Source organism: Emydura macquarii, unplaced genomic scaffold (assembly GCF_026122565.2).
Source record: "Emydura macquarii macquarii isolate MOO-44397 ecotype Brisbane River unplaced genomic scaffold, CSIRO-AGI_Emac_v2 contig_312, whole genome shotgun sequence".
NCBI classification, from domain to species: domain Eukaryota; kingdom Metazoa; phylum Chordata; order Testudines; family Chelidae; genus Emydura; species Emydura macquarii.
This window is the reverse complement of record NW_027130449.1, coordinates 4,655,550-4,669,007: the sequence shown is the minus strand read 5'-3', so window position 1 is coordinate 4,669,007 and position 13,458 is coordinate 4,655,550. Positions and strand designations below refer to the sequence as shown.

At 42.2% G+C, this 13,458-nt stretch overlaps 1 protein-coding gene across 9 annotated transcripts in view; it reads left to right on the top strand.

The window, feature by feature from the left end:
* The window catches only part of APLP2 (amyloid beta precursor like protein 2), a 61,003-nt gene extending 59,367 nt beyond the window's left edge, over positions 1 to 1,636 (top strand). For all 9 annotated transcript variants that reach the window (XM_067563850.1, XM_067563860.1, XM_067563832.1 and 6 more), the window contains one exon: positions 129 to 1,636. In XM_067563850.1, the coding sequence (XP_067419951.1) occupies positions 129 to 230 (102 nt within the window). In that variant the 3' untranslated portion in view covers positions 231 to 1,636. The remainder of the gene's footprint in view (positions 1 to 128) is intronic.
* The last annotated feature ends 11,822 nt before the right edge of the window (positions 1,637 to 13,458 follow it).

Here is a 13,458-nt window from a genome sequence, read left to right as displayed (position 1 = left end):
GATGGTATTTATTTGTATCTTGCTGCCCCCGTAGTTCTAGGACCTCCCTAACAACCATAGTTGCAAAGTTAAAAACCTGAAAATTGCTTTGTGGGACTCCATTGACTGGTACCTGTCTGGTCTCTAAGGTTGACCCAATGCTTACCCCAGAGGAGCGGCATCTGAACAAGATGCAGAACCATGGCTATGAGAACCCAACTTACAAATACCTGGAGCAGATGCAGATTTAAAGGATATGAAAATGCGCAGCAGCCCTGACCAAGAAAGGGGCAGGGCAGGGAGGGCCAAAATGGTCCAGCGTTTTGGATCGACTACTGACCAACAGTTGCTTCAAGAGGACTTCATCTTACATTCAGAACTCCTGGATCATTAAGACTATAAGTACTACTGTAGAGTTGCAGTTTCCATTCTTTTAAATGGGTGAAGAAATGCTAATATAACAATATGATATATAAATCTTCTTAAATGGGAAAAATGGATCTATTGCAGATATTTGACTGAGATGTAGTTTTTCTTTTAAAAAAAAATTAATCTGAAAATCCCAGTTCTGTTGTATTGTCTGATACAAGCGCTATATATATAAATGGGAGATGTTGATTTTTATTTCTGATAGACCACTTGTATATTGAAGGTCATTTGTACCAGCCACATTGTATAAAGGAAACACTTGTGGCTCTTTGGTCATTTTGGCTTTTATATATAAAGCAGTATTCCTTTTTTTTAAAGTGAATTTTTTGCCAGAAGTTGCAAAGAGATTAAATAGGGTTAGGAGCTGTGAGAACATGAGGAAGCCATTCAAAAAGATCATTAACGAACAACTTTATAAAAACCCCCTGCTGCCAGTGATATGTGCACTTCTGCTGCCTAGTGGTGTGGTTTCTAGGAATCTAGACTCCCTGGAGGCAAGGAGTTTAAAAGGCTTCTAGCATCTTTGTTTATAGCCATTCTAGTGGAATGTTAGAACATGGTTGTAATGGAGTCTGCACATTCCCCTATCTTCTGAATTCAGTCTTGCTGTACAGTTGGAAGTCTTTGATATTGAATTTAAATCCCTCCTGATCCTCTAACCAGCCTCCTTCGGTGCCCATCTGGCATTAGCAGCCCCCTGTTGCTACTACTTTGTAACTTTCTCCAGCTCCCAGCCACTGGGTAAGTAATCTCCAAATGGAGGTTTTGGAGCTCTGCTTTTTTCTGATGATGCTGGGCTATTCTGGAGTTTTGTGCATGCTCAGAGAATGATCAAGCCTTGCAATAATCAAGCATTTCGGGAGCTGAAGACTTATGAGATTTTACTTTAAGTTGGGGTTGGGTAGGATAGGAAAAGGATACTGCCTATCTTATAGAAAACTGGATGCTTAAACCCTAAAGAGAGCAATGGGGTGTTCCACTCACCATCATGTCTTTGTAATGCTTGTATAGTTGATGTTAATGCTCATGGCTTTTTTTTTTAAATCTGGAGGTTCTGGTAACCTGTGGTGTGTATTTTTTTTTTTCTATTTTCCTGTGACTTTGTTTTCTTCCCCCCTTCCATGTCTCTTCCCACTATGCACAGATTTAACTTAACCTGCAAACTCCTTAATGTGGTCTGTGGGGAATGTACAAAGTTTAAACACATCAATAAACACTTTAACTTCCAGATCGATTCCTTTCTTTATTCATGGGCATTTGGGATCCTTTGTCATCTTCTCCCTGCTTGCCCTTGTCAAAGCCCTAGGGAGTTTTTTCCCCTTTCTTGCACACCTACTGCTCCAGTTCATAGTTAGCCTATGGAAGAAAGGACTTCACTGCTGCTTGCTGCTATTGAGAGAAGTATTTCTCCCCTGCCCCCACCCCCACAAAGGGCATCTGCAGTGTGCTCTGTTCCTGCTCACCTTTGGAGGAAAGGAGACAAGATGTAAACCAACAGTCAGGACTACTCTATCTTCAAGCTGCAGCTGTTTAACAAACCAGGTGCTCCAATGTCTAAGCCATGGCGGTGGTTCGTGTTTGGCTTATTCTCCAGAATGCATTGCAAGGTAACAAGCTCTGAAATGCCACATTCATTCCCTTGGTGCATGCTGATGCTGGCACGCTCCCTCGGAAGTGCCAGAACTACACTTCAAAGCAACTTGACCAAGCCATTCTGGCTGCTCTCTCAGCCCTCATACACCACTCTAGCTGGTAGTGACAGTAGATACAATCAGGGATTTAAAAAATAAAACGATCTAGCTCTGGTTTTAATACATGCCAGCAAGCTATATTGTGTGAAGAGTTGTAAACACTATTGTGCAGAAGTCAAGGGAGCTGTATCCTCCACTCTGTACATCAGTTGATTCTGGCATACAGCTCCAAAGACTGACCAGCTATTAAACATCCTATCTTGGGTATCGAGTCAAAGGTTTGACACCTTTTAAATGTCTTCAGAATGCCAAGAACGAGGGAAAGTAAGTCGAATGCCTTTAAATCCATATACTAGGTCTTCTGTCCTGTTTTAAGAACAGGACAGGCATGTTCTGCAGGCATCTCCTTTCCAAAATATATTTAAATGAATAGTCTACACTGCTCAAACTTTCCTTGAGTTTTGTATCTTATTGCTGTCACGGTTCCCTCTCTGAACTGTGACTTCAAGCATAGACTCTGCTTCTGCATCACACTGAAATGGTTTGTGCAGTCATTGCTGTTCCAAGGCAGAGACAGGATTTTTAAAGAGTTGATCTCTTTCTTGGACTCCGATCTGGGCACACTAGCTTCAATAGGTTTTAGTGGGAGTCAGGATGGGGGGAAAGAGATGCTGCGAAGGTTAAGGTGTGTTGTGGGGGTTGGGAGGAGTGAGAGAGAAACAGCCTTGAACATGGGCTAGTCATCCAGAAGTGCCATGTTCTGGGTGAATTATTCAGAGTCTGTAGGAAAGAGCAGATGCTATCCTAAAAAACGCCTTCTGTTGGCTTGTCACAATTCATTTAAATGGTGAGTTTCACTTTGACAATACTCATCAAATCTTGTTTTACAGCTGGACTTCACTGTAATGGTCTGAAACAGCCCAAATGATGGATTTCAAAATCTGGATCCAAATTTAGCGCTTAGACGTCACTTCCAATAGGTCATGCTTGAGCCATAAAATATCATGCATCAGACTTGAATACAAGTCTACTTACTTTCCTTTGTGCACTCGCCCCATATGCAAAATGAATTGCTTATGATGATTTAAATGCAGTGTCAAAGCTAATATTTAAAATATTGAGTTTATTTGAACATGATTGATAAACCATCATCAGTTGACCCAAGCATAAATCATCCAACATATGATCTCCGTTTTAAGGAAATGTTAGGCCATGGAAAAATCTCCCAAGGGCAGTTGTGAAAGCTCCATCACCTTGAGACATTTAAAATTTGACTGCACAAAGCACAGAATTTTCTATTACCTGCTGTAGGAGCAAGGACTAGAGATGGAAAAGAACTTTGTCCTGTCAAACTCTGGTCTTGGGTGTTCTACACTCACTCCTGGCCAACAAGAGATGCAGCGAGGTAGAAGATGTATTCACTGGGACTTTTCTCTGTTAATCAAATACAGCAACTCTGAACTCCAAAAGCCACTTATCACTTCAAGATAAAAAAATTTGGTATTTACAAGTAACTTTTTTTTAAAGGCTACACCTCATAGGTCAATTGGAGAAGCTTCATCCTGGAAGTGTTTTAAGTTCTTCCAGTTCCATCTAATCTAGCTGGGCATTTATACCATACTCAGCATGCTATCTGAGAACCCTAAATGTGGTGGTTCTCGGCAGTGGATGAATGGAGGGTTTTTTGTTTAGTAGAGTTGGCCAGGAAATGGCTTGCCCATCCATTTTCCTGACCCACACTTGGATGAAAACAAACTTTTGCAAACTGAAAATCCCCAAAATTCAGTTTGGGTCAGAATTTTGTTTAGACTTTGAGCATTAATTTTTGCTATAATTTGCTTAAATTTCTAAAGTCCTTTTGAACCAGAATTTGGTTTCACGTCAGACATAGATTTAAAAAGGCTACTTGAAAAATTAATCTTAACCCATTCCTACTAGAAGTTTCAGTGGAAAACATTTATTAAATTTTCTGACCAGTTCTAGTTTCAACATAGTTGATTGTCACTAAAAGTGAGTAGCTCACGCTTGTGCTGCCTTATACTTCCCTATAGCCCAACAGTGCTAGGGGAGAGTGGGCTGGAATCTATTTCCTTCTCAAAGATTAAAGGGAGAAGTTTTGCAGGGGCATTGGCTGCTGTTCTACTCTTATCTCTCAATTTCCACATCACATGTGCTCGCTTAACAGGTAAGTTAAAACTAAAGTGGCAACCCTTCATATTCAGGCTGAGATCTGAGATTAAGGGCTCTTGGCTACAAGTTATTTATAATGGTCATCGCAGGCATTTTTCATACATGCATAAGTGCCCATCCCAAAAAGTTTGCAATCTAGCAGAGAAGTGGAGTTAAGAGCAGAATAAACCAAAACTGCAGGAAGGGCAATAGCTATACATGTGGCTAGTTCCTTCCCCCTTTTAAAGACAAGTGGAGGCAAAAGGGTGGGGGGTGGGGGGGGAGGGAACACAATTGTATAATGTGGATGGTAAATACTGTCATGCTGGGCGTCCTTCCTCAAGTGTCTGACTAGAACTTTTAACAATTGTGTTGAAAGCATGAGACTAGGAACTATCTGAACTTGTCCATCATGCCTCATCTGATGCATGAGGGAGGGAAACAGAAGAATGTATGTCCTTAATGCAGCTACAAATATGTGCGTTGCTCTGGGGCTTATGGGTCCAGATGCCTAGGGTGGAGAGGCATTTGCAAGGTAGGGGATCAGATGAGCAGGGTTCTGTGAATCCCCGTGGGGCCTGATGCTAGGATTTAGGTGCCCAAGTCCTTTTATCAAACCAGGTCTCTGTGGAGGTGGGGGTGTGGTGCGGTGTGGGTCACAGACAAGCACCAAGGCTAGTTACTGTAATATATGCACACATTCTTCCACCGGGGGCGCTTCCCCTTCCCCTCCACTGCGAGCAGCTGCATAGTCCCAGCAGAAGCATGGAGGGTGAACGTGATGTTTCCGTTGTCCGTCTAGTCCCAGTCTAGCCCTCCCCGGAGCAGGTTCAGCACAAATGAGATCTGTTAGTATAAAGTGATCTATTTTGTGGAGAAAAGAACCTAACCTAGCCTCAAAGGAATTTAGGCTCCTAACTAACTTCCATTAGTTTCAGTGGATGAGCAGATGGGTTTTTCTCTGCAAGGCAGTCACAACCCTGCAGTTGGCATCAGCATCTCACCCAGAACGGTTACTAGGATGGCACAAATTCAGTTTTAGGATTCGCTGCACAGATCCAATTCTGGAAGCAGCTGGCTTGGGAGAGAAGCCATTGTTTGCAACACACAGTAACTGGCAAAACTTGTTACAAAGAGAACGTGAAGAGTCAGTGGAGTTAAATGTGGAAGTTATATTTTGGGAAGAATGAAAATCTCTAACTCATGCCTTTGGGCAGCTAATAAATAATGTAAGACTGGCAATCGGCAGTAAGCAAGCAGTGCTAGACGGAATTTTCCTTTCCTTTCTCATGTCTCTGTTTTTGGCTAAGATCATGTGTAGCATCTGAGCATCCGATTATGGATGAATGTTCCTTCCTCTCTTCCCTTGGAGGGGGGAAGGAACTAGCTTTTGTATTTTGATTGTAATTTCATGTAGTGTTTCTTGGCTGTCTATGGAAATTGTTAGGATGGTGGTTTAACATAAAGATACAGAGAGAAAAGAAAATTGTCTTACCTGTGAACGTTCTTGCTAAGGTGCTGTCAGACAATTCCCTTGATGGATGTTTCCCTCTTTCTCCATGGCAACTGGAGGCAAACTAGATCTTTGCTTTGAGCATGTGCTTTGGCCCCCCTCACAGGAAGAACTCTCCAAAACAGTCTCTTCCAAAGCTAAACAATTTCTAACTCTACAGAAGTTTGAAAATCATATTCAACTCCCAGAGTAGCAGCAGCAGCTTGACATGAAACTGAAGGATTTCCTGGAGGAACATCCTTTGCCTAGGATGCTGCCTGGTGAGTTTGTATTTATAGCCACCACCACACATGGCTGTATGGGGGTGGGGGGTGACTGTGAGTGAATTAGACACCTATATTTTGGGCCGGCAAATCCTACCAGATGAAGCAGCAGCACTGGCTCCTGCTGTTTTAAGGTGCTTTGCCCCTCCCACCAGCTGTCCCTCCCTCCTGCTTGTGCGCAAGGAACGCTGGGACTGATGGTTTTTGATTGTGATAGGCTAGACCATGGTGCAGAGAGGAGCGCAAATCTCTCAGTCTCAAACTACAAGTCCTAGTTTAACTGCACAAGCACATGCTCTGTTCTAGGGAAGGGCCTGGGCTGGGCCAGCAGGCCCGGCAACTTGCTGTTCAGAATGTTGCTTGAGACTGCGCTACCACTGCTTCTGATTGGCTCCAGTAAATCTCACAAGCTCTGGACAATAGACACAGGGAAATAAGTTTCTATACATATCCTCAGGCATGATCTACAATTTAGCATTTTTTTCCTCATGGTAATGGGAGTTGCAGCATGGGCTGGGCCCCCCAGAGCCTCTGGGCCCTGGTAAAATGTACCTGGTTCCCCCCCCCTCCCCCCCAATGTGGGGGCCCTGCCATGACTCCAATATTTTAAAGCACCTTTATAACATTATACCTAGTTTAAATAGTTTACTTCATACTTTCAGAAACAAAATTTTGCATGTAGCCTGGGAGGAATTATGAATGCTGAGGCCCATTGCATTTTTTGCTATGCCAAGTCATAAGGGAAGGTGTAAATAAAACATTTAATAGACCCCTGACTGCAACGTTAAGAATGGAGACGCTATTGTCCCTCTATAATACTAATGCATGCCCAGGGAGCTCTAAAGTAGAGTTGAGCAAATAATTAAAAAAAAAATGTATATATATATTATTGAAACTCAACCTGAGAACGCAGGAGAAAATAAAAATCCAGGGAAATTTGAACCAAAGCCAGGTTTTTTAATATATTTTTTGTCAAATCAAAAAAACTGGAAAATGTTTAATTTTGAATCAACAAAAACGTTTCAGGTAGATTTGAACAGAATTTTGGTGAGTTTTCTATTTGTTTCAAGTGGACCAGAACGTTATGAAATTAACCAAAACAAACTTGGGGGAGAAATCATTTTGAGTTGATATATTTGACAAAAATGAATTTTTTTGACAAAAAAAAATTCCCCCCAGGTCTGGCGCCTTGGTTGCCAACATTTGGCTTCTGACAGAGACAAAGAAAGGAAAATCCCTGGAATGAGGTTAATGCTGCCCTTTGAAAACAAACCCTTTAGGAATAGGCAGGGCATCATTACTCAGTTTATAGGCATTGTGAAAGGACAATGGGAATATCATGTTTGTATGAGCTCTGTAATTAACGCTCTCCTTTAGATGTTCCTTCAGATGAGGGTGCAGGAAGAAACTGGGAAGTTCCTCTAATCCTCACATGCAGTGCCAAAAAAGGAGGAGTCTGATGGAAAGAACTGGTTTTTTTTTGTCCTGACCTACTTTGGCTAAAGAGATTTGGAAGCTTGTCTAGCAATAGGATAAGCTGTGCATTTCTGAAGAATTAGAAATGTCTTGAGGCACAACGCAATTCTGCAGCGGGTGGTTTGTTGGACACTTTTATTAGCTTTTTCCATTGGTAAGTAATCATGACAGAGTTCCGAACAAAGATCTTAAAGATACGTTTTTGGGTGGAAAATGTTTCAACGTTCATTGATGCAGCCAGGTAAACACTAGCTAGCAGATGGAGTCTGACTTTTGAATGGAGAATGTGCCAAGAAAAATATGGAGGCAGGGAATAACCCTACCCCCAAGGACTGTACAGGATAAGTTGTCAGACAAATCTATATGCACAGACAGCTAAGGTCCACTGAAAGCCATGTGAGTCTTCCTATTGACTTCAGAGAGTGTTAGATCAGGCCTATAATACACAGAGTGATGATGCAGGGTACATTTTGAAAAGTGATATTTCTTTGACAACCTCTGGGGAAGAGCATTCTGTAAGTGAAAAGAGTGCATAATGGAAGAGACTTGCCCAAGCCAAGGAGTTGCTGCTCTCAGATAATGGGACTTCTCCCAAAACAATCTCTTGATTTGGAGCTTGTGGAGGTCAAGCCCTTGGAGAGCTGAACCATCTTCCTGCTCTGTAGGTCTCTGTGGCAACACAAACTCACCAGCACAGACAATCACACTGGTCACCAACCTACGTCTTTCCTCGGCACAAATCACAGGATGAAGAAATATACAGAGGAGACATGAGCCAATTTTTATTTAGATACAATGAAAAAATAGGTATCATATATGAAACAATTATTTAATCAGTATATTTCAACATGTTATCCATTTTATTAGTAAAAAAAATCAGTGTTTAAAGGAGCCATATAATCAATTAAATACTGAATTAATACTTTGCCTTGATACGCACACATTTTATTTGTTGATAATGGTAGCTATGGTGGTAAATTTATGAATTTTCAAATAATATTCAGGTTTCACATATACTGAAAGTATATGTAGAACAAAATTATTTGCTCAAGCGCTGATGATCCTGAAGGTAACAAGAATGCTATCACTGCGAAATAGAGCGCAGTGGGCAAGAATTAAACTTCATTGTTGCAGGAGCTTTTAACTCTACTACTGTTTGGATCATTTCTAGTTTTAGGCTGTCACATCTCTGTTGATGTTTTGCAAAATCCCGTCAACACTGCCTAGTTCGTATTAAAATATCTGGGTAATGATTTCATATCTAACCTTAGTCCCCCTCACAAACTATTTTGTTCCATTAAGGCGGCCCTTTTTCAGGTCAGTTCATACTAAATAAATAAATAGAACCAACTTACTAACCAAGTAAGGCTATAAAATGTATAGGCAATTTTGTCATATCTCCCCAGCTCCCCTAGAACCATTCAGCATCTCATTATCATTCACCGCTAGCCATTTGCATGGGCGGGGAGGGGGTTTAGCGGTTTCCCGCCTTTTTCAGCCTGCCAGTCTGTCAGAACTTTCCAGGTAGCGGGAGTGGGGCCGGCTGCAGGCCCAGTTTAAGCACCTCAGGGAGGAATTTCTGAAGCCAACAGCTAATATTTTCCCTGTCAGTGGGGCCTGGTATGAGATCTATTTTCTAGGTCGGTCAGCTGCACTGAGTTAGGTCTACTGAGGTGCAGCTGCTTCCATTGTCGATGCCTGCGTAGGTCAGTGCGCCAGACTGGAGCGTTTGGTGCCCCGTTTTAATTCACACATCTGCCTTTAGTGACCCATATCTTATCCCCTCAGGTAAGATTTAGCTTTTATGAGAGAAACTTTTTGTCAATTTGGCCAGAAGATTGTAATGTAAAAGAAACTGCTGGGTGAGGGGTAAAGACAGCCAAGGCCGGCAGCCATCTTGCTGTGTACCATGAGACGTGCGCCCAGCCGTTAGGTCTTTTTTGTAATCGTTTTTATTCTAAGACACGCAGGGTCACATTGTGAAAGCATCCATAAGTTACGCTCATCACCTTTCCACTGCTACATCCTTATTAGTGACAAAAGGTACAGACCCAGCCATTCGCCTGGAGAAAGTCCCTCAGACCCACTCGCAGCACAGTTACAAGCACCCAGGGAACAGGGTTACAACATGATTTTTAATTTGTTGTGTAGATGTGATCCTGACCACATTCTCTACCCAGACTCCATACAGTCTCGAATGGATCTAACTTTAGCCCTGCTAATAAAACAGCTAAGGTCCCAGCAATGTGACAAGGCGGAAACACTTTTTAGCTGGGTTATGGGACAACGGCACAGTAATCAACTCTCGACTCCACCGCAGCTGTACTGCTGCCTGGTGATGTGGGGATGTAGTCCACATGATGTTGGACAGAACCACTTCATGTATTGCTGTACGGGCAAACTAACCTTTGCATTTCTACCTGAGCAATGCACTGAAGCACATTATGCAATACTGATTTGTGCAACACTGATTCTTTGAACCTCCGTAAATCTAGAATTTCCTGATGTCTGAGTGACAGGTGTGCCCCCAACGAGAACAATTTGCATTATTAAGCATTACAGTGCATTTGTTCTTATAGTACCTATTAATTTGGAGCACAGTAATGTTAAATGCCAGCAGAGGCTGTGTCAAAATTTCAAATACTGTCCATTTTTCAGGACTGAACTGCGGGCAACATAAGGAGACACAAAGGGGCTGGCTCAATGACTAAGTCTACCAAGGTGAATGTTAACAGTCATAATTCAATAGTGCCAGTTGTAAAACAAAAACCCTGATCCACAAATATTGTCATTAAAAAAATGTGATTCATGTTGAATCTTATTATTCAAAGTGAAGTGTTTGGGAAACCATTGTGTATTTGTGAAAGCTTTCACAATTTCTCAAAGTTTTATAAATTTTAACAGGAATGAGAAAGTTCATCCTATTAAATGTATTATTTACTGTTCAACTAATTATCGATTATTCTCTTGTTTAAAAAGTTTCAGCCATCAAGTCAGGGAGCAGAAACAACCACACAATAGCAAATAGCCAAAATAAATCACAATCTGAAAATTAATCTTCCAAATTATTCAGTGAATACATCTAGGTTTTTTGCATGTGGAATCTGTTTGGCGAACTCGACACAAACTTGCAAATAACTTTGGGTCAAATGCAGCTGCATTCTTCAGTAAATAAAGTATTCAGTGAAAAAATTTCACCCAGCTGTAATCAGCATGTCAGGAAGAGGGTGCAGTAGTTCATGCTCACAAGGTATTAGCAAACTTACCATTTTTACAGACCTAAATAGACCAGACAGATAGTCACTGAAACACATATAAAGACCCTCCACCTGATATATTCTCTCTCTCATTACAGTGCTAGGCTTCAACAGTCCAGCTATTGGCATAAAGCTTCCATCAGTGTTGCTACTAATCTTCAACAAAGAAAACCCAGGAAAGCATGAGGTGATCCAGCCTCTGGAGGATCTTGAGCTGCAAATAGGTGAGCATCCATCACTCAGGAGATCCCGAAGAACAGGTACATGTGTGCATACGGCCAGCAGCTTAGTGCCACCCACTTGTGCTTCGTTGTGTTGTAGAGCTGAAGGTAGGGGCCTCTGGGAACAAACTGTTCTAACCGTCATTCCTAAAAAGAAGGAAGCAGTGAGGCTTGTCTTTCAAACAAGGGCAGGATGGAGCGGAGAATTTTCTCCAGGCACAACCTCATCTCCAGAATAGGGGGAAGCCTGACTTAATTCACCTAAATGTTGTGGGCATCTTCCCTTTCTCTTTCTTTCTGTTTTACATCTTTGATCCAAATCCTTTGTCTTTCCTCCTGTCTCCTCTTCTCTATTTATTCATTTTCCATTTAACACCCCCACCCAATCCCTTTGAGCTCATCTTTTCCTTCCTCTCCCAGACTAAAGCAGCTTCTCCTTCATTCGCTCCTTGTCATCTTTCTCATTCCACACTAATCCTTCCTGTTTCCCCCTTTCTATCACTCTGCCCACCTCCTCCTTTCATCCTTCCCCTGTTCACTGCCACCACTATGGAGAGTGGCCCCAGGCCCTGCTTTGATTATCAGTGCTCTTTGCTCTGCCATAAAGAGGAGGACACAGCCCCTGCTTCAAAGAGGGTAAAAGCCTTATTTAGAAATCATTACAATTAACTCAACGTCGGCCACCGTCGATCCTCTAGATCCTGGTGTACGCATAAGAGGTCTAGTCAGGTGCCTGATGAATCTGCTTATGGCTGACAAGCCCAATTTGGGGGCGACACAGCTTGTTGCAAGTTTCCAAGACCTTGCAGAGTACAAAACACACTCCCAGTCAAGCACACTTCCAAGGTGTTTGACGTGTTGTGTTGCCCCTTCCCCCTCCTCCTTTCAGCTAGGAGAAGGTACGTTTGTGTAAATGCTATCATCTATGACAGGGCTTTCATCTGCAAGCTAATGGGAACATTTTTATGGGAGCAACTTATTATAACATTGACAGCACCTCATTACCTCTTCTTGCTTTAGTGAGCTGACATGCTTCAGTCACATCTCAGACATAGTGCAACTGCCTTCCCTATCTTAATAAAAATGCCCCTTGTAAGGCATAAGTGTACTATTCAAAAAATCCTCAGTGTACTGGCTGTTTAGCTGGTATTTGTGATAGGAACATAGGACTGGAAAGGATTTCCTGGGTCATCAAGTCCCCTATTACCACAGAGATCCTAGCTTAGTTTTAGAAAATACAGCATCCCAAGACTATAGGCAAGTGTTCACCTTGATTTACAAAAATAAATACAGACAAAATTCAAGGGAAACCTGTGTCTCCAACCAAATCCCTCCTCTGTCACCAAAACTGAAAGAGGAAAGAAGTATAACCAGTTATCACATTTGATCGAAAGCGGGGCAGGTACAAGCACTGGCTGTATTGTTGCTGATCATTTACTTGCTGATTATTTTAGCAGATAGACAGACTGAGGAGTAGGTATTGGAAGTGAAACCCAGAAGGAGATAGGATTTGGGAACTGCAGCAGGGACATCAAGGAGATGCACACAGAGGGGGAAGAGAGAAAGGAGAATAGGGAAGGAAGTGAAACAAAGGGCAAAAATAGCAGTGGTTGGTCCTAAAAGGGAGCAGATTTTTCCTGCAAGGATGCTGAAAGCAACAATGATGAATCACAATAACTAAGAGCTGAGTTAATACACAAAGGCGTATCTACCCTACAGGGATTATAGCAGCATAACACTGTAGCTATGTGAGCATAATCTCATAACATAGATGCAGCCTACACCTACGCTGAGGTACGAACACTCCCTGAGTGACGGTAGGTAGGTTGACAGATACATTCGTCCATCAGTCTTGCCGAGTCTACATTGGGAATTAGGTTGGCATAGCTACATCTCTCAGAGGTATGGATTTTTCACACCTCTGACACAAGTAGCTATGTTGACCTAAATTATAAGTATAGATCAGGCCTTACTCTTGATCTTTGTGCAAACCTCCCACTGACAACAGAGGGAACATGGGTTTAAATTACAGACGGGAAAAAACAAACCTTTGTGAACCTCAACTAGTTTAACAAATGTAAAGAAAATAATTTTAGGAGGTTTCCAAAACCTCAAACTGGAAATTTAATTTACAAACAAACAAACAAACCAAAACAAGCAATTTCAGAGACAAGCCAAGTGAAAGAGAGCCATATCAGAGATGGCCCTGTTGAGTAATTTGATTTTGGAAGGACTGCACAGATAGGCCCAGATCCAAAAGCCAACGGTAGTCAACAGGAATTCTTCTGCTGACTTCACTGGGCTGTGGATCAGGGCTCTTAGACAATCAAGTCGGGGCCAGTCCACAGGCCATGACAGCAGCTAACAAGCTGCCATGCGCTTCTGACTCCTAATTCTGATCTCTTCTCTCTCTCGCCCCCCCCCCCCCCATTTTCCTCCACCCTATAAAGCACAAATAAC